This window comes from Schistocerca piceifrons, chromosome X (genome assembly GCF_021461385.2).
Source record: "Schistocerca piceifrons isolate TAMUIC-IGC-003096 chromosome X, iqSchPice1.1, whole genome shotgun sequence".
Taxonomy (NCBI): domain Eukaryota; kingdom Metazoa; phylum Arthropoda; class Insecta; order Orthoptera; family Acrididae; genus Schistocerca; species Schistocerca piceifrons.
The window spans coordinates 926,359,958-926,383,418 of NC_060149.1; the positions used below are offsets into that span (position 1 = coordinate 926,359,958).

The window sequence follows — 23,461 nt, forward strand, 5'->3', positions numbered from 1 at the left end:
TGTTTTGCTTGTGGATCCTTGAAGTCTCGAAAATTAACGTAATTAGAGGCAGTTCTGTATTATCTTAAAGGGTCCTTCGTTCCATTACTGCCGGCCGTGGTGGCCGAGCGGTTCTAGGCGCTACAGTCTGGAACCGCGCGACCGCTATGGTCGCAGGTTCGAATCCTGCCTCGGGCATGGATGTGTGTGATGTCCTTAGGTTAGTTAGGTTTAAGTAGTTCTAAGTTCTAGGGGACTAATGACGTTGGAAGTTAAGTCCCATAGTGCTCAGAGCCATTTGAACCGTTCTATTACTACTGTTCTTCATCCCACCTGTGTTTCCAACATACGGGGTCGATGATGCGGTTATCTAATTTATATGCAGTACCAAGTTTCTGTAAGCTCTGTTGGCAACTCTTGTTTCGTTTATTTGTTTCAGTTTCCCTTCCAACGATGTTTTGAATTTATTACAGTTAGATTTCTTTGTGTTTCATTATACTATTACGTTTTCTTAATAGTTGCACTGGGTCGTGTTTTCATTTTGCTATTATGTGATTTAAACTTAATGTATCCGTAATCAGTTTCAACGTTGATTCAACAGGTCGCAACGTTCAGGTCCATTTAGGACCGTGACGTTTGCCGGAAGTAATATTATCGCTATTATTTTGCCCATTTCGTCCTCATTTTTTAAGCCTCTCAGAACATGGTAGTCCTTGAAGTCATTCAACAGGTAGGATGGACTTCTCTGAGCTACCGATTACTTCTGGTAACTCAGAAACTTTGTAGTTACATCTGTCATGTGCGGAATTAAAATGAAGGCTGAGTTCCTTGATCCTTAGACGACTCCCTACCATTTTTATTGTGTCACTTTTGAGATCAGTATCCGGCATGGAAAATGAATAGTTTGTTTTGTTAATAACTCTGCTCCACCGAAGCCATCACCCCTATCTTATCGGACTACATAATCGTCCGGAAATTCGAAAGTTTCATCCGGCTTCAACAATGATTCGGAGGTAGAGCAAATGTCTAGGTTACTTTCTACCAAAAATTGTTGAAGGTTGTCGTTATTTGCTTTGCCTGGCCTCGCATTCCAGACTGTTTTACAGGATATGCTTGGATTTAAGTATGGGTATCAACATACGTATTATGGTGAGTATCCGAATGGAATATTCAGGGTGTAACAAAAATGTACGGCACAAATTGCAGGACACATTCCTCACGTGTTATATGAACATGTGTCTGGAAAAGCTTTGTTTTCATGTCACAACTCATTTTCTCCTACTCATTAATCATGGGAAACACACAATCGGCATGTATGGACAGACGTCAATCCTCACGCAACTGTTGAAGCAAATCATTAAAAAGGATTTTCTGTCAATGTTTGGGCCGGCATTGTTGGTGACTGTTTGGTAGAGCCTCACTTTCTCATACAGGGCAAAGTTATCATAATTTCGCAGGGAATGTTCTACCTGATATGTTAGCAGATGTGCTTTCATCTGTGCCACAAAACATGTACTTCATGTACGTTGGAGCACCTCCCCATTTTAGTGTTAATGTCTGTCGGCTCCTAAATAACAGATTCGGTGAAGGATGGATAGATAGAGAAGGACCAATTGAATAGCCTCCATGCTCTCCAGGCCTAAAGCCACTGGACCTTTATATGTGGGGGCATTTGAACGCTTTTGTGTATGTAACCCCAATGCAAGATGTTGAGAGTCTCCGTGCCCACATTATGGAAGGGTGCCAAACCATACAAAATACTCCAGGGGTACATGAGCGCATCCGCGATTCACTATATTGACATCTCCTGAGAGAAAGAGTTGCATGTGGCATGCTGGTTCGTTCGGTTTGTGTGCGTTTACCATGGTTAATGAGTTAGAGAAAATTAGTTGTAACATGGAAATAAAGAGTTTCCAGACTCATGTTCATATAACGTAATTTCTTCGTCTACATGTGAGGAATGTGTCCTGCAATTCGTGCCATACATTTTTGTTACACCATATATTTGTAGTCGCTGAGTTTTTTGGGACGATACACCATTCATTACATGCACGATTTAATTTAAGCTGTTGTTAACCTGATGAATTACCAATATCACTCAGTTAATTTAGTCAGCGACATTGTGGTAAATTAAAGTCAGTACGCACATATTCTTATGTGGTTCTCTGTGATATTAATATGTTAGAGAATGCTGCTGTTGCAGGTAGTTGTGCTGCTGAGCAGGGGAAGTGGGTACTTTGGATGGTGTCGCCGCCGGAAGTCGCTGTACCTTCAGCTTCATGGTACATGCTAGGCTAGGTTTATAACACTAACGTTTGTATTGAGATAGAAATCATTTCAATCTGAACCTAAAAGCGCAAACTGGTACAGTAGCAGTATTAAAAAAAAAAGAAAGAAAAGAAAAAAAAGAAACATGGCTCGTGCCCAAATTGTGTGTGGAAGTGCAGTTATACCAGTATAGGTCTCTACAGTCAGACCGCTTCAAACGAAGTTCCAGCACGTAACGACTTAACATTACAGAGTGAACTTGAACATCCTACGTAATTACTACCTAACTTTACTGTTTTAACGACGACTGGGTGTTGTGTGACGTCCTTAGGTTAGTTAGGTTTAAGTAGTTCTACGTTCTAGGGACTGATGACCATAGATGTTAAGTCCCATAGTGCTCAGAGCCATTTGAACTGTTTTAACGCTCTGTTATTTTATTTTTAATGCCGGCGTATTTCAGTTGGTACCAATTTTTGCTTTCAGTATACTTGAGAATGACAAAATACAAAATTACAATCGCAATAAATATTTTTCAACGACCTAATTACGTTAGGCCGCGAACTCATTCCTCATCTAAACTTTTCTAAATCGCCGAACTGCAGTAAACTGGCAGCAACATGCTCTTCACTTTACAATTCAACCACTGCTATTGAGGTTTCAACATTACTCGTGTATATTCACTTCCACTGTGATCGATGGCATTAGGCAGCAACTTACTATGATTCAATGAAATTACAAAACCGTCAAAGTTGCTCTGACTGTTGTATTTATTTAAATGGCGACCAGTTTCGGACTTTTGCCCATTATCGAGCCATTCTGTAGAACAGAGTGTATCGTGTTACAAATAACATGCACAGTACATAAGGTCGACCAAAGTACAAGTACGTTTGACAAGATTACATACCACATAAGTCCTACCATAACACCCTAACGTGTGTACGCTGGCCACGTTGCTCTATGATTGCGTAATTGCAAGATACTATTTGCGTACGACAGTCCAGTGCTGCATGTAGCAAAATGATGTAACGTACAATGCAACAAAACACTGTTATAAAGGAACATTAGTTGCTTACCATAATGTAGGCTACGGTCATTTTAGTGTTACATTGACTGCTCACTGGCGGTGCTACGCGCCGTTACGAGTATACGTTCGCAAGATCTCTTTTGTACATATATCTTTCACAGCGTGAGTGTTTTAACGTCAAGTTGAATGGATATTAGTACGGTCACGTGTAACCATTATTTTGTAGTTCTGTAAAATAAAACAAACAACCTGCCCGTAACGCACTCCTTTCGCGCCCCCTACCTCCGTTTACGTTAACGAAGTTCAACGCTCACGTAACGTTGTTTTACTCCACGCAGCACTGCACTGTCCTACGCAAGTAGTACCTTGCACTTATCCGTTCATACGAACAAAGTGGCCAGCATACTCACATTATGGTGTTATGGTAGAACTTATGTGGTATGTAACCTCGTCAAACGTACTTGTACTCTGGTTGACCTTATGTACTGTACAGGTAATTTGTAACACGGTACACTCTGTTCTACAGGTTGGCTTGATAATCGACAAAAGTCCGAAACTGGTCGCCATTTAAATAAAAACAAACTTTGACAGTTTTGTAATTTCACTGAATTACTTGTGCAGCTGTACAACAATTCAGTCAGAACGTGACAGGATTTCAAAGTTGTGTAACGATAGGTGATTTGCTTTAAATGTACAGAAATATAAACATTGTGCACTGCACACAGCCCATAATAGTGGTAGCCTATGACTACCAAATCAATAAGTCACATTTAGAATTACATGTAATGTATTCCCAGTTGCAAATTGGAACAACAGTGAACTGTATCAGGAAATGAAGACAACGAAAACTTGTGCCGGACAGGGACTCCCGCATTACGCGGTAGGTCGTGTTAACCGCTTTGGTTATCCGTGCACAGCCCACGGCTAGACCCGAACTTCCGTATGTCGTTGTTCCCGCGTCACAACCCGTACTCGTACACGCATTATGTGATTCCCGTACAAGGGAGGACATTTAACTGAACGACGCGGCCCAGAAATGGCGCCTGCTTAGCTGAGTGGTAACGTGTTTGCCTCCCATGCAGCAGGCCCGGGTTCGATTCCCGGCCGGGTTGGAGATTATCTCCACTCGTGGACTGTGTGTTGTGCTGTTCTCGTCAGCCTTTCATCATCACCGACGCGCAAGTCGCCCAATGTCGCGTCACCTGAAATAAGACTTGCATGTCTAGAGGAAGACTGCTCCGTTCTTCTTAACAACACGAGCACTGCACTATCGTACAATAAGAATTAGTCAACTCGTACAAATACCTGGGTGAAATATAATGATCACATAGATTCAGCTGACGTTATAGCATGTGCAGACTTCGATTGACTGGTACTATAATGAGAAAATGAAGTTAGTCCGCAAAAGAGATTGCATACGAAAGACGCCCATCCTATAATATTGCCCGAATGTGTGGAATCCATACAAAATAGGACTATCAGGGGATACTGAAGGAAGCTGACCGGTGTGGCAGAGCGATTCTACGCGCTTCAGTCTGGAACCGCGCGACCGCTACGGTCGCAGGTTCGAATCCTGCCTCGGGCACGGATGTGTGTGATGTCCTTAGGTTAGTTACGTTTAAGTAGTTCTAAGTTCTAGGGGACTGATGACCTCAGATGTTAAGTCCGATAGTACTCAGAGCCATTTGAACCATTTTTTGGATACTGAAGGAAGGGCAGCGCGAATGGTCACAGATTTGTTTGATCCACGTGAGAGCGTCAGGGAGATACTGAAAAACCTGGAGTTGACGTACCGAGTTTCGAGAAGCAGTATTATGTAAGGAATCTACGAATGTACTACAACCCCTTACGTATGCCTCCCGCCGGTATCTCGACGGCAATATTAGATTAATTACAGGCCGCACAAATGCATTTAAGTCAGATTGTCATTTAAAATGGTCGAAAATTAGATTTTATTGCATTCTTTTATAGGCATGCGTGTCTAGAATGATGGGACGAAAAGGTTTTTTAATCCATGCGTTAGAAAAGTTTCCACAGCCCATTGTTCGAAGCGTGGGACGCTCCCGGCGCGAGACGCCCGGCTCAGGCAACTTATTCGCCGAAAAGATGGCGAACAACGTGTGCAGGCTGCCGAAAGCAGCGTACCCAGCTCAGCCACATCGGCTTTTCTCCCCAAGAAGAACAACGGAGTTGCTCTCCAGGATCAACTCGTGTTGGAGTAAACGTTGATGTTCAGTAATGGAATTGCAGACTAAATGTATGAAACTAAAACACTTTTCTTGGTCGAAATTGATTAAAACATAATTTTTGGTCCGCCATATTGAATTAGCCATTTTGAATTTTGAAAATCTAACTTCATATTTGTGTTCAGCGACATCAAAAATATAAAATAACATAGTTTTTATGCAACTTGAACTAACTTGAACTAATAATACATATAAAAGCTATCCACAAACTTTAAACAGATTTTTCTCGAGAAATGATTTTTCAAAACTGGGTGCAGCATAAAATACACACATCAAAAATGATTTGCATCACCTCGGTTCCCAGGACTCGTGAAGATAGACGTCGACTGTGGATATTGTATCACAAACACAGTCCCTTTGACTGTTCGGAGATGTCACTAAACCAGCCTAAAGATGTAAACAATCGTGCACGAGCAGCGCCTGTTAGACGGAGGGGGTCCGACAGCCGAATAGTTCCAGTCAATCCACCAGGAAGGAGGTACACGGCTTGTGTTGTCTGTAGTTCAACCGTGCCAATACCGCTGTTCGATGGAATCTGCATTGTTACTTTGTGGCAGGAAGGGAAGTGTCCAGGTGTCTCGGAGTGAACCAAAGCGATGTTGTTCGGACATGGAGGAGTTACAAGGGCTACTACTTCAGTGGATGACCGCTACCTACGGATTATGGCTCGGAGGAACCCTGATAGCAACGCCACCATGTTGAATAATGCTTTTCGTGCAGCCACAGGACGTCGTGTTACGACTCAAACTGTGCGTAATAAGTTGCATGATGCGCAAATTCACTCTCGACGTCCATGGCGAGGTCCATCTTTGCAACCACGACACCGTGCAGCGCGGTACAAATGGGTCCAACAACGTGCCGAATGGACCGCTCAGGATTGGCATCACGTTCTCTTCACCGATGAGTGTCGCATATGCCTTCAACCAGACAATCGTCGGAGACGTGTTTGGAGGCAACCCGGTTAAGCTGAACACCTTTGTTAGACACACTGTCCAGCGAGTGCAGCAACGTGGAGTTGCCCTGCTGTTTTGGGGTGGCGTTATGAGGGGCCGACGTACGCCGCTGGTGGTCATGGAAGGCGCCGTAACGACTGTACGATACGTGAATGCCATCCTCTGACCAATAGAGCAACCATATCGGCAGCATATTGTCGAGGCATTCGTCTTCATGGACGACAATTCACGCCCCCATCGTGCACATCTTGTGAATGACTTCCTTCAGTATAACAACATCGCTCGACTAGAGTGGCCAGCATGTTCTCCAGACATGAGCCCTATCGAACATGCCTGGGATAGATTGAAAAGGGCTGTTTACGGACGACGGGACCCACCAACCACTCTAAGGGATCTACGCCGAATCGCCGTTGAGGAGTGGGACAGTCTGGACCAGCAGTGCCTTGATGAACTTGTGGATAGTTTGCCACGACGAATAAAGGCATGCATCAATGCAAGAGGACGTGCTACTGGGTATTAGAGGTACCGGTGTGTACAGCAATCTGGACCACCACCTCTGAAGGTCTCACTGTATGGTGGTACAACATGCAATGTGTGGTTTTCATGAGCAATAAAAAGGGCGGAAATGATGTTTATGTTGATCTCTGTTCCAGTTTCCTGTACAGGTTCCGGAACTCTCGGAATCGTGGTGATGCAAAACTTTTTTTGATGTGTGTAAAACCTTATTAACTTCCACCTTTGACCAACGAAAAGTAAACACTTTTCTTGGGAGCTTATACCAGTAATATATGAAATTTGTTATTATTAACTATTTTTTTGTAATGCCATAAAGAGTGAAAAATACCCCCCAACATCTAACTCAAGCCATATAGTTAAATTTAAGGTTATTTCATTGTGGTTAGGTATAAGCTCCCATATTATTAACGTAGCATCGACTGATGTTATCCATTTTTTATTTCAGACAACTCCTGAGCGCGACTGCTACGGTCGCAGGTTCGAATCCTGCCTCGGGCATGGATGTGTGTGATATCCTTAGGTTAGTTAGGTTTAAGTAGTTCTAAGTTCTAGGGGACTGATGACCATAGATGTTAAGTCCCATAGTGCTCAGAGCCATTTGAACCATTTGAACAACTCCTGAGACTGTGTATTTAAGCTCGCAGGCCCTTGATGAGACCATAATTACACATGACATAAGCGGTTACTCTTCCCGCGCTCCGTACGTGAAGAAACCCTAAGACATGGTACAGTAACAAGTACCGCCTTCCATGGTTTGCAGACTATGCATGTAGATGGAGGGTCCTAACTCCATGTTTTTGTTCAAGCACATCACATTCGCCTTTGAGCGTGGAAAATGTTTCACAATTGCAATTTCTGCGTTAATGCCATTATCAAGTGATACCGCAAAAAAAAAAAAAAGTACAGAGTGTGTACTTAGACTTGCACAAACGTGTCATATATACAGTAGCACATTACAAAATTCAAATGGCTCTGAGCACTATGGGACTTAACATCTGTGGTCATCAGTCCCCTAGACTTAGAACTACTTCAACCTAACTAACCTAAGGACATCACACACATCCATACCCGAGGCAGGATTCGAACCTGCGACCGTAGCAGCAGCGTGGTTCGGGACTGAGACGCCTAGAACCGCTCGGTCACAGCCGGCCGTCCATTTATTTGTAACAGTGGAATAGAAATAAGGATGTTACCATTGAAAACAGTTCATGTAATTTACATCATTTCATGATGTACGGAAGTTAACGCTCGTTTAATCTTGCTGTGTTCTGATAGTGAAAAGGCTCGGTTCTGACGATAACATGTATACATGTTGAATGATTTTAAAGTTTGACATGTTCTGAAGCAAATGTAAGTGATGTGTGTTTTTTTTTTACCATTTTAATATGTACTGTTGCATACACGGCATGTTTCTCCAATTCTATATGTACACTCTGTACTTTATTTTTTGTAGTATCACTCGATAATGGCCTTAAGGCATAAATTGCAGTCAACGGCAAATATGATGCCCTTTAAAAAATTCTACATGGCTTTTATTTTCTTTGCTTTTGAAGAATTTTGGACAAGGACATTTGTTTACAGAATAAAAATTCGCTTCAGTTGCCAGTATAAATATGTTCCTCAGTTGCTGATTTTCACTTGATCATATGTTTTGTAAGGACATTTGTGGTTGTCCCTGATACAGTCTCGATTTTCATTTGGGTGCTCCTTGCTGCTGTAATATTAACTATTTGTTCGAGAACTGACTCACATTCCCACCTAAGAAGCATGCCAAGATGCGCCCCACCTATGCTCTTCACACTGTTCTCAACAAGTAAAATAAAAGTACCTCTATAGTTAGCTGTAGACTTAGTGGCGCTGCGAATACTTACACATTGTTGAGACGTTTGGCTTGTTCTAGGGCGGCAGCGGTGCAAAGCATTTTCTGTGTTTCAGCTCTTTGGTCGTGAAGCCCTCTGCGGTCTATTCAAGTCTGCTGCTGTCGGTGTGTCGCTGTGCTGTCCGTTACGTGACACGATTATTGCATTTCCTGAACTGTTCCTGTAACATGTCGGTACCCATGTTTTCATCTTTCATTCCTTAACCAGAAGGGATGGGGCAGGGAGGCGGACAGATGGAGACGTCTGATTTCTTCAGTGGAGTTTTCCTATTGTTTTTCTGAGCACTTACTCTCTAGTTATCGCTTCTTTTCGTGTAGAAGGGTGACTGTTGATCCTGGTATTTAGCATAGTGCCCAGGGAAACCTCCCTAAAACCTCAGCAAGGATCTCTTACTTCTGTCCTTCTTTTCTTTCTTACTTTTAGTTACCTTCTTCATCTTTTGTTTATTATTGTTTCATATTTTTTATTACTTTTAGTTACGTTCTTCCCTTGGATTTCATTTTCTTGTAGGCGTTTTCTTCTCTTTGCGTCTATGTCTCCGGTGTTTATCGTGCCTGTTGTCTGTGTATCAGTTGTTTTAAAACAGGATCTGACGATCTTCGGGTGATATGGGTAAGGTGTATTTCGTTCTGAGGTATCTAAGTGCTTTAGCATATACTGTACTTCGTGTAGTGTAGTTGTGGACGTCTATTTAGTGTATCTGTTGGCGTCTATTTTCGCTGTTCGTTCTATCCATCTTTTCCCTACTGGTTTTTATTTTTGTGTCACTGTGGACCATTTCGTTGGTGGTACTGGGTTTCGTTTTCGTGGCTGTTCTTAGTACTTTACTTTCTGTCGCTATAATTTTGTGTGTGTTGATTCATCTGCCATCCACATTTGGGGAAACAGACTCTAAGATTTGACCAGAAAAGGCTTTGCAACCGCACACAATTGTGTCTTTCTTTGCCTCATTTGTTCTGCCTCTTAATATTAGTTGTACGTTCAGTCTTTAGCTCTGGTTGCGATTCCACGACGTGTCTTTTGAGAGGACGGTGTGCTCCAATAGGCTTTGCTTTGCGCTACGTCTTCTGGTTTTTGCTTCATAAATCGTGTTGTTTCGTTAGATCTGAAGATAATTAATTGTGTGTTTATGGTGTTAGGCTTTATTTTCCAATTATGAACCTGTCTTCGAATTGGTTTAAGTAGTTGTGAGTTTGTAGTTTGCTCTCAGTTATAGTTGGTGCTTGGCAACAGTATGCTGTGTCGTCTGTCGAGGGTTGTCTGACGTGTGGTGAGGAGATACTACCCCTGTGGTACTCCTCCCTCTCAGATGATTTGACCTCGCTAACAGCTACCCTGGACAGGCCGGTTACACAAATTTTGTGCAGCATTTGTGCTTTAATCGCCACCGTACACGATGATGACAGCAACGTAAGTGTTCTAATGGGTTACCAGTGGTTTATTGCTAGAGTACTACCAAGACGATTGTTACCATATAGTGAACACTGGCCGAACAGGAGGTGTTTACATCGCTGACAATACCTCTTCCGCCTGCAGGAGCGAACTATCAATTCGTGGAAAGAGACTTCAGGAAAGTTGCGTTACGGCTTTTTTTCAATTGATGCCCATTCAACCATTTCAATAAGAATGTCAGTTATGACGATACTAATGTAAGAACAGCACAACACCCAGTCCCTGAGCGGAGAAAATCTCCGAGCCGGACGGAAATCGAAACCGGGCCCTTTCGCTTGGCAAACTACCGCGCAGACCGTGCAGTGGTCCAAAGCTGTCAGGTGGTTTCGTCCTGAAACTGGTGCACGGCATACCCCAGAGTAGCGGTTCTAACTATTTGTTTAATCTGTATTGCCAAACGTCTTCGGTTATTTTACTCATTCTGGAATTTTGGAAATTTGTGGTAGGGTACTACGGGACCAAACTGCTGAGGTCATCGATCCCTAGCCTTACATACGACTAACTTAAACTAGCTTACGCTAAAGACAAGACACACACACCGATGCCCGAGTGAGGACTCGAACATCCGACCGGGGGAGCCGCGCGTACCGTGACAAGGCGCACGGGACTCATTCTGGCAAGTGTATTCCGTTGTTCTTGCGTTCATACTACCAGGTCTACAACTTTCCTTCCGCCGTTTTTCTCCAAGTTCGGGGCTTTATTGTCAAAAAATTACAAAAAATTATGATTCATAGTATTCCCTATCGCTGGCCACTAAATTCTCCCATCTTACGGATAGCATACGAATCCCGTGGCGGAAGAACTGGGCGTCTTTTGTGGGGATCCGCGAACCGATTCAGTTTTGCACTTGTTCGTATGATCGGAAATGTTGGTCAGCCAGACTGGATGCCACTGATCGGAAAAGGTGGTAGTCAGAGAGAGCAACGTACGGAGAATACGGCGGGAGGGATAGGACTTCTCATTTCAACACTTCCGTGCATATTTTGACGGGTTTTCGACATGGGGTCGAGCACTGACCTGCTGTAAAAATTACCTTTACGTGTCTATAGCTGTATTGCGGCCGTTTGTGTTTCAGTGCTGGGCTCGAAGGCATTAATTGCTTTCGATAATGATGTCCTGTGACTGTCTTCGCTTGTTTCAGTAGCTACGAGAACGTTCTGTCTTCCACCGCCATGCCGGTCTTCGACATCAAAATCGCCGTTCTTAAGGCGTTGAAAACATTCTCTGCACGTTCTTCCACTCCACTAATAGTTCCCTCACCATTGGTCTTACCCGGCATTTTAAGAGCCACAGCCACAGATTTCTTCATGTTAAAGCAGAAAATTAAAACTTCGTGCAAATGGCAAGAAATGGGAACGTAAGTTGACGTACTTAATCGAGAATAACCTTATGATGCAATCACAAATCGACTAATATTTTTATGGCATTATGTTTACAGATGCCTAAGCTTATTGTATTACACCTATGACCAACCACCCGAACCCCACTTGCCGCTACTGTCCTTTATTGCAAAACGGCGGAAGCAAAGTTGTAAACCTAATAGGTTGTTAAGAAATGTTAGGTTTTTTTCCCCACAATATCTGACCTGTTTTGCCTGGAATTTCTGCATGTTCAAGTAATTCTGCCAACTTATTTACGGTAGTTACGAGTGTATCACTGCACAACGTGTTGTATGTACTACGGTCTACACTCGAAACAATACCTGTAAAGGAAAAACAACGCTGAAAATTAGTAAGGAAGGGACGTGATAAAGATCATCAGTGGCAATAGACCAGGAAAAAGATGGGCTCCTTTTAAAGAACTGTCCCTGCAGTCATCTCAAGTGATTAACTTAAGGTGCGGAAAAGATATAATAAGGAGGACCAGACAGGGATTTCAACCATTTCAAGTACCTATTTCTTTTCAGTTCGTGGTATCATTAATTCCACAGTTTCATCCATTGGACTACACATACAACACCCTAAGGAATATACCACATGACACAATCCAACTGTATGAAAATAAATTTGAAATGGTGGCAGAGACATGGTAGAAAGAAAAAGCGTTCTATAACACAAATGAGTTTATAGATAATGAAAAGAGTGTGATATTTAATTGAAAAGGTGACTGTAAACAATAGATGTTCTGTCTTACGGCATATAATTTAATTTGTAGTCTGCTGCATGTAATTTGTGTAAAGTACCAGTAGCAGATAAACCACGTGATAGGTGTAAGAAAAGTAATATTTAAGTAGCAATGTACATATGTAAACTATTTCTATGGTTGTGACAGTGTTGACGGTGTCTTATACGTTATCGAAGTTGTTTACAGTCTAATAAATCTATGTGAATTTTGATATGATACACACCTAATGTGTCTGTGCGTTACAACAGTTACGGACATCTAACGTACTCCAGTACTAAACAATCGTAGCTGATTCCTCCATCACTGATAAGTGCAAACGTACGTTAGTCATACCCCATACAGAATACAATCGTCCTCGTGAAAGCGACGAAACGAGTCAGGCTTCTCGTTCGCTGTCCCTGTTGTGTACTACGATGCGTTGCCATGGTTTCGTCCCACGCTTTGCTACGACTCGAGTGAAATTGTACTGGGAAGTATGCCGCTTTTCAGTAAAAACAACGAGAAAGACTTGGCGGTTATTAACAGGAAAATTGCTGAGATGAAAAAGAAGATCCAGTTATCAGGTACAAACAAACTTGAAATTCGCTTGCGCAAATGTTTCGCGATAATGCTTCCAGTTGTTGCACTGCCTCAGCACGGCGTCTGACGCACCCACCACAACAGTGTTTGTGTATGTGCTCACTGTAGCTAAATCCTCCCTCACACCTGTGCTCGGAATTAGAACAGCAGACTATATTACTCAAGTAGTTTCAGATGACAGGCAGCAAATGTTTATTGAATTGAGACAATCGTGACCCATGGATTATTTCTAGCGATTGTATCGTATAAATTTGTTCTCTTCTCGATATAAAAGTCCGTTCCAATTTTGATACTTTGGATTTAACTTCGACGCAGAGATCTTTTTTCGCTACTTACTAAGCGGATGTATTCAAGCAGATGAAACTGAGACCAGAAGACACTGTCATTCCTCAAACTGAGCTATTTTTTATGCTGTCCCCTTTTCTCGCCTTTAATGCGAAGCAGGCAACGCGTAGACTCAGTTACCATTGATCCCAATCAGTTAGTATCTACTGCGAAATTTTTGGATCGTTTGCGTTCTCACTATCATTAGTGTGTGCTCTGAGTTAATCTATTTTCCCCTTGCTTGTCCAGTAATTATCTAATAATTTTGTCACAGAGAGAAGCCCTTTTCTGCCTGATTCAGGCGAAAATTTTTTTACCTGGCTTTGCTGCATCTTTCTTTCAGATACATTTCCACCACAAATCAGATCCACTTTCACATTGCTGTGTAGTAGCTTACTAGAAGTTTTGTCTAATTATCATACTGATCACTCAAATTAAATGAATGCAAAATATACCGGTATTATCATAATTTTCAATGGATGACTCTGTGATAAATCGAAAAATTAAATTTCTTATCACATATAATGATTGCAATCTTACTCTTGCACTGTGCTACATTTTTCTCCAATACATATAATGTTTGTACATGTGTTATTCACATGAAAGCAAATTGATGGTTTCATTACTACTCACACATACTACATCAAGCACAACACATGTCTCTTTATTTCTTGTATCGAATCTTGCTTGTCTGTCTGCTCTTGCTTGTCCATCTGCCCGACCTTTTCATCATTCAATTTACACATCCACAGAATTGATTACATGTCACATTTTATACTCAAAACAAAATTGTTCATGATTACAGCACCTGTTCAAAGAGTGACATACATGTTAGTCATTATAACATAACATTATGCTATAAAGGTGTAAATAACATGGATGAACAAAACTATACAATAATTATCCAAACATATGAAAACCTTTTTCTGAACTGCATAAAAATCAGTGACATCATACCAACTGCAAAAATGGTTTTACTCAATCTCTCTGAATCTCATGCATGAAGGCATGTACCATAATTAATATTTTTAATTTTAGAAACAACTTGTAAGTGTACAGTATGTACTCCAATTTGTAATTATTCAATATACAGCTGTAATTCATAATAAAATTTTAATAGCATACTTATAAGTTGTAAAATGAACAGATAAACACATTTTTGACCAATATTGTGTGTAAAGTAATGTACTGGAAAAGATACTTATATTGACAAATAAATAAATAAATATAATGTAACTCTTGCTCTTGATGAACAAACACACATCGTTTTTGGTTTACTATTGTTGTCTTACATAATTCCCTTATGCAATTTCCTTATCTGTTCATAGAATGTAGCATATTTAATTATCTTTATAAGAACTGAGTGATGGAACACAGTGTTTAAGATGCAGTAGGATAATTTAAAGAGTGACAATTATTCAATTATATGAAAAGAAAAATAAATTAGTTACAAACTATGGTGTGCACACACTTTATTAAACATATAAATGCCACTACAGATATTCAGATTTACGTTATGATGTGTTTGATATGCCTGTCATCATTTGTGATAATGTGGCACAGATGAATAGTGAAATTCTGCATGACCCACTGAAGTGTTGCAACATTGATGCTGTCGATGACCTGCTGAATGGCTGTTTTCAGGTCAGCAGTGGTTTTGGGGTTATTTCTGTACACCTTGTCTTTAATATAGCCCCACAAAAAGGAGTCACATGTGTTCAGATAAGGAGACTATGGTGGCCAGTTGAGGCCCATGCCATGCAGTAGCCTCTGTGTGCCCCAGAGCCAGAACACGGTCCCCAAAGTGATCCTACAGGACACCAAACACTCTCCTGCTTTGACAGGGTCCAGCTCCATCTTGCATGAACCACACCTTGTCGAAATCAGGGTCACTTTGGTTAATGGGGCTGAAATAATCTTCCAAAACCTGCACGTACTGTTCGGTAGTCACCGTGCCATCAAGGGATATCACACGATTATTTCATGACTGGACATTGCACACCACACAGTCACCTGCTGAGGGTGAAGAGACTTCTTGATTGTGAAATGCAGATTTTCAGTCCCCCAAATGCACAATTCTACTTATTGACACACCCATCCAAATGAATGTGGGCTTCCTCACTAAACCAAACCATAATGTGCATGCTGATTCTCATCATGCCTTGCAGCCACCCATGGAGTTTGAACATCCTAATGCAAACTGTTCAGAAGTTATGATGATTTTATTTTGTATAGTTCGATAACTGTCACCATGTAGAAGAAAGAAGTTTCTAATTCCAAGCCAGTGTTAATTATGGCTACTACTCCATTGTCAGTTACAATGGATTCAGTTTATTTACATGTGAAGTAGTACTAGAGCTGCAATCTTTCACCATTTATTTCATTTATCTTTATCCATCAAAGGATCATCTCATAATGATATAGGAACTGCCAAGGCAATACAGTGCAAATCAATAGCTCAAAATATACAATACATAGAATACGTAATATACTTTATGAATGTAGCACATGTGGTCGGGCCATGACCTTGATCGAGTATCAATCTCAGAATCTGCCTAATTGGTTTTGGAAAACCATGGAAAATCTAGATCAGAGCAACTCCATCCTATAGAATATGAGGTCATTGTTTTTAATAGCTCCACTGCCTCATGTGCTTGGTCCCTATTGTACAAAGTTCCTTTATTTACACATAATTTGCTTCAGGTAACTCATACTATAAAACATAACTTCATCTTTCATCCCTGCACACACTGAGGACACCCACTGGTGACTCATTGACTGTGAACATGCTGCTGTGCCCCTTGCACAGACACCAGTCTGTTCAGAGCTGACTCCATGCCCACATATAGTCGAGCTGGAAAACAAAATTGGCATCCCCCCATGAAGAGTGAGATGTTGAACTCAGGAGAAAGACATGACATTAATATCATGCATTATACGTCTTGACACATAATTTCCTTGTGAGAGCAGTAACCCGTGACCATGTATTGAAGTGGAACAGGGTGTTATAGTTATCCCCTTTTGTTACTAGCCCCTGCTCTGAATCCTCTAAGTAATCTTTAATTGTGTAGTATGTATTACTTATGAAGAATGTTTCAGCTGCATTTTTAAAAAGTAAGCCGGCCGGGGTGGCCGAGCAGTACTAGGCGCTACAGTCTGGAACCACGAGACCAATACGGTCGCAGGTTCGAATCCTGCCTCGGGCATGGATGTGTGTGATGTCCTTAGGTTAGTTAGGTTTAAGTAGTTCTAAGTTCTAGGGGACTGATGACTTCAGAAGTCCCATAGTGCTCAGAGCTATTTGAACCATTCCTTTATTTTATTTTATTTTTTTTTTTTTTTAATTTTAAAGTAAACATTTTCATTTCGTTTCACAATTATTATACAATTTTAGTCCCTGATACATTTTTTTAAGTTTTTGTTTGTTTTTTCCTTGTTAAATATAAGTCTAAACATGCTCTTGTCCCATGTTTATGTACAGAACTATTAGTGAAATACCTAGTAATGTTTTCCCTGATATTCACCTCATATTGGTAGATGTACTCACTTGGTGCAGTAAGGATGTCCAATTTTGTAAATAGCTCATTACAACAAACCTGACTGCCACTCCTGCGTATTAGTCTTACAAGCCTTTCCTGCTGTTAAAAACTGTGCCTTTGAACCCCAGAAAAGAATTCCATGGCTAAAAATTGAGTGTACCTAGGCATTGTATGTCATGAAAAGACATTGGCTGCTACAAACTGATGCTAAAACCCGAAGAGCATAACATACTGATGGCATTATTTTTGTCAGTATCTTCATTTCATGTCAGCTGACAGTCAGTGTTCATCCCTAAAAAATTTGTGTTTGTTAAACAATCTATGCCTGCTGGCCACTGTGGCTGAGCAGCTCTAGGCACTTCAGTCCGGAACCGCGCTGCTGCTACGGTCTCAGGTTCAAATCCTGCCTCGGGCATGGATGTGTGTGATGTCCTTAGGTTAGTTAGGTTTATGTAGTTTTAAGTCTAGGAGACTGATGACCTCAGATGTTAAGTCCCATAGTGCTTAGAGCCATTTGAACTATCTATGCCTAACATGACAGTTGTTTCATCTCTTCATGCTGAAGTGCATACTATTTTCCTTAATGTTCAACATTAATTTATTAACTACTGCCCAGTCTTAAACATCCTTGAGGGTTTTATTTGCTTTCTCTACTAGGAGTTCTGGTGTTCTATCAGTGACTATGAAGTTACTGTCTTCAGCAAAGAGAACTTTTTCCCCATGTCTCATACCTATATTTATATGTTTCTTGTCTGACAGTTGTTTCACTTAAAATTTATCATCATCAGATGTGTGAACTAACTGTATCTTTTGCACCATGTTCCCTGGGTAAGTCTGAAACCACTCTTATACCCAGTTTGTTTAGCGGTATTTTATAGTCCACAGCGTCAAAAGCATTGGATATATGTGAGAATATGTCTGTAACACAGCCATCCTTCAAGTACCAATTTTTGAACTCTTTAATGTCCAAAATTGTATCTCACCCACTTTGGAAACCAAACTATGCTTCGTTAAAATGGTTGTATTTATTCATGTAACTCACTATTATTTCTTTCATGATTAATTCAATTCCTTTTGAGGGTGAAGACAGAAATGGAACTGGCCTGTAGGTTTGAATGCTTTCTGCTTTATGCTTCTTTAGTACGGGCACAGCTCATGCATGCTTCACATAATGTGGAAAAATACATGAACTAAAGGTCTCATTTATTACATTTGTTAATGGGGCTTGTTTGCTATCTATGCATGCATTCAGCACAGAAATGGGAACCTCATCTATGGCTGCGGGCTTCTTATTTTTTAATTTTTGTATTGTCTTCCTGACTTTTGGCCCTGTTTTGGGATATCATGATTGTACTTACTGTGGAAATCATTGTGGGTACTGCACGTGCTTTTGCTGGATCTTCTTAACAATACAGGGAAATAATCATTTACAAAATTTGCTAATTTCTGAGGACTTTCTATTATTCTACCCCATCTTTGATTTGTATGTAATTATACCTGTGTCTGACAGTTTGTTGTTTTATTACATCCCACACTACTATTCTTTTCTTTACTGTGTTATGCAATGATGGAAAAAATCACAGCACCAAAAAATAATTAACGCAGAGTAATGAAATTTCAGGAACAAATTTGTCTAGGTAACATACTTAAGTGATTAACATTGCAAGATCACAGGTTAATGTAAGTGCCAGATAAGCCATTGCAAATGTCAAATGCTGGTACACTAATAACTGGTGTAACCACAAAATGTTGAATGGAAGCATGCAAATGTGCATGCATTGTGTTGTACAGGTGCTGGACATCAGTTTGTGGGATGGGGTTCCATGCTTGTTGCTCCTGGCCAGTCAATAGAGAAATGGTTAATTCTGTTTGTGGATGATGTTGGAGTTGTTATCTGATGATTTCCCATATGTCCTCAATTGGAGACAGGTTCAGTGATCAAGAAGGCCAAGGCAACATGTCAACACTCTGTAGAACAAGTTGGGGTACAACAGCAGTATGTGGGTGAGTGTTATCCTGTTGGGAAGCATCCCCTGAGATCCCGATCATGAACAACAGTACAACAGGTCTAATCAGCAGACTGACATACAAATTTGCAGTCATGGTGCATAGCATAACCATGAGAGTGCTCCTTCTCTTGTACAAAATCACACCCCAGACCAATATTCCAGGTGTTGGTCCAGTGTGTCTAGCATGCAAACAGATTGTTTGCAGGCCCTCATCTGGTCTCCTTCTAATCAACATCATCACTGGCACTGAGGCAGAAAATACAACAGACCTCCACCCTGCCCTCCAATGAGCTCTTGGTTGACACCACTCAAGTGACAAATGACGGTGGTTTGGGGTCAATGGATGCACACTACAGGGTGTCACGTTCAGAGCTTTCCTTGAAATCACCAATTTGTAAGAGTTCATTGTGTCACTGTGGTGCCAACTGCTGCTCAAATTGCTGCTGGAGATGCAGCATGACGCACTAGAGCCATACCAAACGCAGTGGTTGTTCCTCTCAGTAGTGTTATGTGGCTGTTTGGAGCCTGGCCTTCTTGCAACCGTACATTCTCATGACCATGGCTGCCAGCAATTATGTTTAGTGGCTACATTCCTGCCAAGTCGTTCTGAAATAGCATAGAAGGAACATTTGTCTTCTCGTAGCCCTATTACATGACCTTGTTCAAACTTACTGAGGTGCCGATAGTGGGATCTTTGTTGCCTTAAAGGCGTTCTTGACTAACATCAGCTCACCACTTCCAATCTCAAAGTTAACTAACACTCATGACTGTTACAGTGTGTATTAAAGCAAACCTGATCTTCACGCTCATAGTGGTACTATTAGCACCACTTTTATGTGACTGGCAAGACATTTGAATAGACATCACCTTTCAGGTAACCTACCAACTTTTGTTTGTGTCATACAACTCCTTCTTGGTGTTGCAATTTTTTCTGGCAGTGTATATTATTTTGCCATTGAACATTTTTTTGCAGCAATCAGTACCCTCCCCCCCCCCCCCCCCCCCATCCCACACACACATATTTTTTATACCTGTTAAAGTAATCTAGAAACTATGTATTACTGTAGTGCTTTTGCAAATAAATGAGAAATTTTTGTGTCTTGGAGAAATTTCTAATACCTGCAGTTATCCATGTATATTCCTCAGCTGCTGCTGTAGAAATGGCTACTTTTGGAAATGTGCCATCAAAAATTGATTTAAACAATGTGCAAAATTTAGAGAATTTAGCTCCTACATTGTTTTCTGTACACAGTTAATCCCAAGTTTGATTTTCCAGTGTCCAAGAAAAAGTATGTATCTTACATTCTGAGAACAGCCATTTGTTGGCCCACAGTTTTGCACATTCTACCAAGCCAGTCTTTAGCTTTATTATCTGACAATAATGATCTGAAAGGTCAATATCTTCTTGTTAGGGATATACACATTTTAATTCATTTGTGACAGGTATATGAGTGGAATGCATTGTTTATGGTACTATCCAGTATACTGTAGTCAACTCACAATTAGTTAATTGTTTAGCTTCTGAAACTTAAGGATGGCTTACTAGTAGTTGATATTTATGTGTGAGTTTTTGGATGCACCATGGATTATTAACTGCTCGGCCTCACTCACACGATTATACATCACTGTGAGGTAGGAAGAGCTGAAAGTTATGCTTGTTGACTCTATGAACATTAATTTCCATGACAATCTCATCAATGTACCTTTAGTGCACTTAATACTTAAAAAATAAGAACTCTTTGTCCTTACCATGTTGTTAGTGAAAGGTGTCATGTGAGAACACAAAATTTTTGTGATGCCATGATAGGGAAGTAGCGTGTCACACATTCAACCAGTAAGCATGCTGTGAGACATGCTAAGGGCACAAGACAGTTATCTGTTTGGAGGCTATAGCAGAATACTACACACTCATGTACCACCCTCAGAAGGTGCAGGCATCAACACTATCTAATTTTATATCTCATACTGAATTTGTGAAATGATTTCTTCATGAAAATGTCAGTGATTCTGTCTTCAATGACACCTGTTATTTGCAGATGATATCAGTATTACATGTACCACTCATTTTAACAGTCATAATAGTCATTTTTGAGACTCTGGGCACTGACTTTCAGTTCCTGTTACATCTGATTATCAAAGGTTTTCTGTGAAAATTTAAGTTAGAACGGTTACTAATTACCTTCTAATATCTGGTCTTCTGCTAGCATGTGTAACTGGAGCAGCTTACCACCAGTTCTGCATACTTACATAAATAGTGTGCCTAGCACTGTTAGCTGTAGGCTCTCCACAGCATGATGAAGCCCCAACACATTTCAGTGTTGAATTCATGAGTGCAGATAACTGTTTACTTTTGGGAACACAGGAGAGGTTGAGGAAGAGCTGTTGAATAGCTGGCATATTTCCCTGATTTACATTTTTTGGGAACATGTCAAGAAAATTATGAACATTACTTCAGTTGTCACCAGAGTGGACTAGTTTGCCCAAATCAGTGTGATATAGTTTCATGATAGGAAACAGTATCCTGTCATGCTTGGCTGAGTCGGATAGTAATTGGAGTAAAACCTATAGAGCTTACAATGTCCATCTGAAAAGTGCAGTGAGTTGTCTCATAAAATAAAGAAAGCAGAATACGTTTACTGGCATCCAAAGTTATCATCATCAGCTATAAAACACTTCTGACACCAGTTGTAAAGCTGTTAGAAAATGTCAGCAAATACCTCTTATGGAAGTGTCGTGTGTTGTTATATATCCTCATCAATACAAGAGATGAGAACTGGTGCTACCAATATGATACAGAGACCAAATGACAGTCAATGAAATGTTGTTCATGGTCTTCCCCACCTCCCAAAAAAGTTGACTGACAAAATCCAATATTAAGATGATGTTGGTTACGTTTTTTGACAGCAAGGGCTTGATCCTTCATGCATTGCTCCCTGAGGAACATGGAGAAGATGATGAATACTATGCCACTGACTGTTGCTTAGTCTCTGGATCATATTGGTAGCAACAGGTCCCATCTCCTGTAATGATGCAGGTATCCAACAACATGTGACCATGGTGCTTTGAGCAATTCCATAAGGAGCATTTGCTGAGAGTTTCCAATAGCTTTACAGTCAACATTGGAAGTATATTGTACCTAATGGTGATTACTTTGGAGAAAAGTAAAGGTATTTTGTTCATAACAGTTTTTTCCTTCATTTTCTGAGACTTTTCAGATGACCATGTATAATGAGCTTTAAGGAAAATTGTTCAAACACTTCTTTATAAATTTATTTGGCAATATCTTTAATAAAATATAATTTGTGTGAACTTGTTTTTATTCATTCTCAGAACCTTTCAGATACCTCACACACATAATTCATAAATTACAGATTAAATATAATATGTTTCTTGACACTAAATGATTCACTGTGTGTGAGCCATCATTCCCCAAAGTGTGTTAGTGATGTTTTAAAATGCTCTGCATGCAAAATTTCAACAGTGCTTATGTTTCAACATTTGCATCAACTGCTCCCATTTTTTACCATCTGTTTTTGGGCACATTACCTCTTTAAAGATTTTTGTTGCTTCTTTTTTCTATTTACTCTCCAACATATCCACCTGGCATTGCCTTATCATATCAAAGTTTGGAATTCACTGGTTCATTGCTTTTATAATAAAACTTCTCTGGTCAACTGTCTGTCATTCTCATCTTCTTCATCCTCTCTTTTCTTCATCAGTAATTCTGTTATTTCTTTTTATAAATTCTCTAAGTTATCCAAATGATTCTCCTTTTCTACAGCGCCTTGGTGTATTTCAGCCCACAGTGGTATTCAGTGTCTTTTTTGTGCTGTAGGTGTTTCTTAGTCATACTATTATTGATGTTTTGCTCAGTTTGTTGACTTGTTCTTTTGGTTCCTATGACTACATTGTCTTTAACGACCAGGCAGTTCACTATTTGTCTGTACTGTTGTCCTTCTGGCTTAACCCCCAGCACCCTACAATTGTTTTAATTATTTTTTATGTCCATTTTGCTGTTTGTTACTTTTCACTGTCTGACCGCTTCATCCAGTGCTAAATCAAACAACTCTGGTGATGCTCCATCTCCTGGTTTGACCCCTGTCTCAGTATCATACTCTTACTACAACGCTCCTTGGTATGTTACACTTGCACCAGTGTCTATCAGAAACGACTGAGGTATTCAACCATAACAGTCTTCGGTCACTTACTGAGTGATTTAAAGAATTTAGTCAATAATAAAATTAACTTCAAATCAAGTCATATCTGCTTGACAACTCCTACTCCACAGAGGAATTTCAGAATGTGTACTGTAGTAGTATGGTGTGTGTGTGTGTGTGTGTGTGTGTGTGTGTGTGTGTGTGTGTGTGTGTGTGTGTGTGAATCTTATGAAATCATGTAAATGGTCAGCATGCCCCCATATTTTCTGCTAAGATGATTTTGTATAATTAGCTAAATTAGAATCCATTGGAAGCCTACATGTGTTCAAATTTAAAGGAGGACAGCAATCAGTCACAAAAACTGTTGTTTCTACAGTCAGCAATCAGTCACTAAAATCCATAATTTACTGC

At 40.5% G+C, this 23,461-nt stretch overlaps 1 protein-coding gene across 1 annotated transcript in view; it reads left to right on the forward strand.

Moving 5' to 3' along the window:
- The first annotated feature begins 12,584 nt into the window (after window positions 1-12,584).
- The window catches only part of LOC124722785 (outer dynein arm-docking complex subunit 3), a 341,284-nt gene continuing 330,407 nt past the window's right edge, over window positions 12,585-23,461 (forward strand). The window contains exon 1 of the mRNA XM_047247919.1: window positions 12,585-13,005. Coding sequence (XP_047103875.1) covers window positions 12,918-13,005 — 88 coding nt within the window. The 5' untranslated portion in view covers window positions 12,585-12,917. The remainder of the gene's footprint in view (window positions 13,006-23,461) is intronic.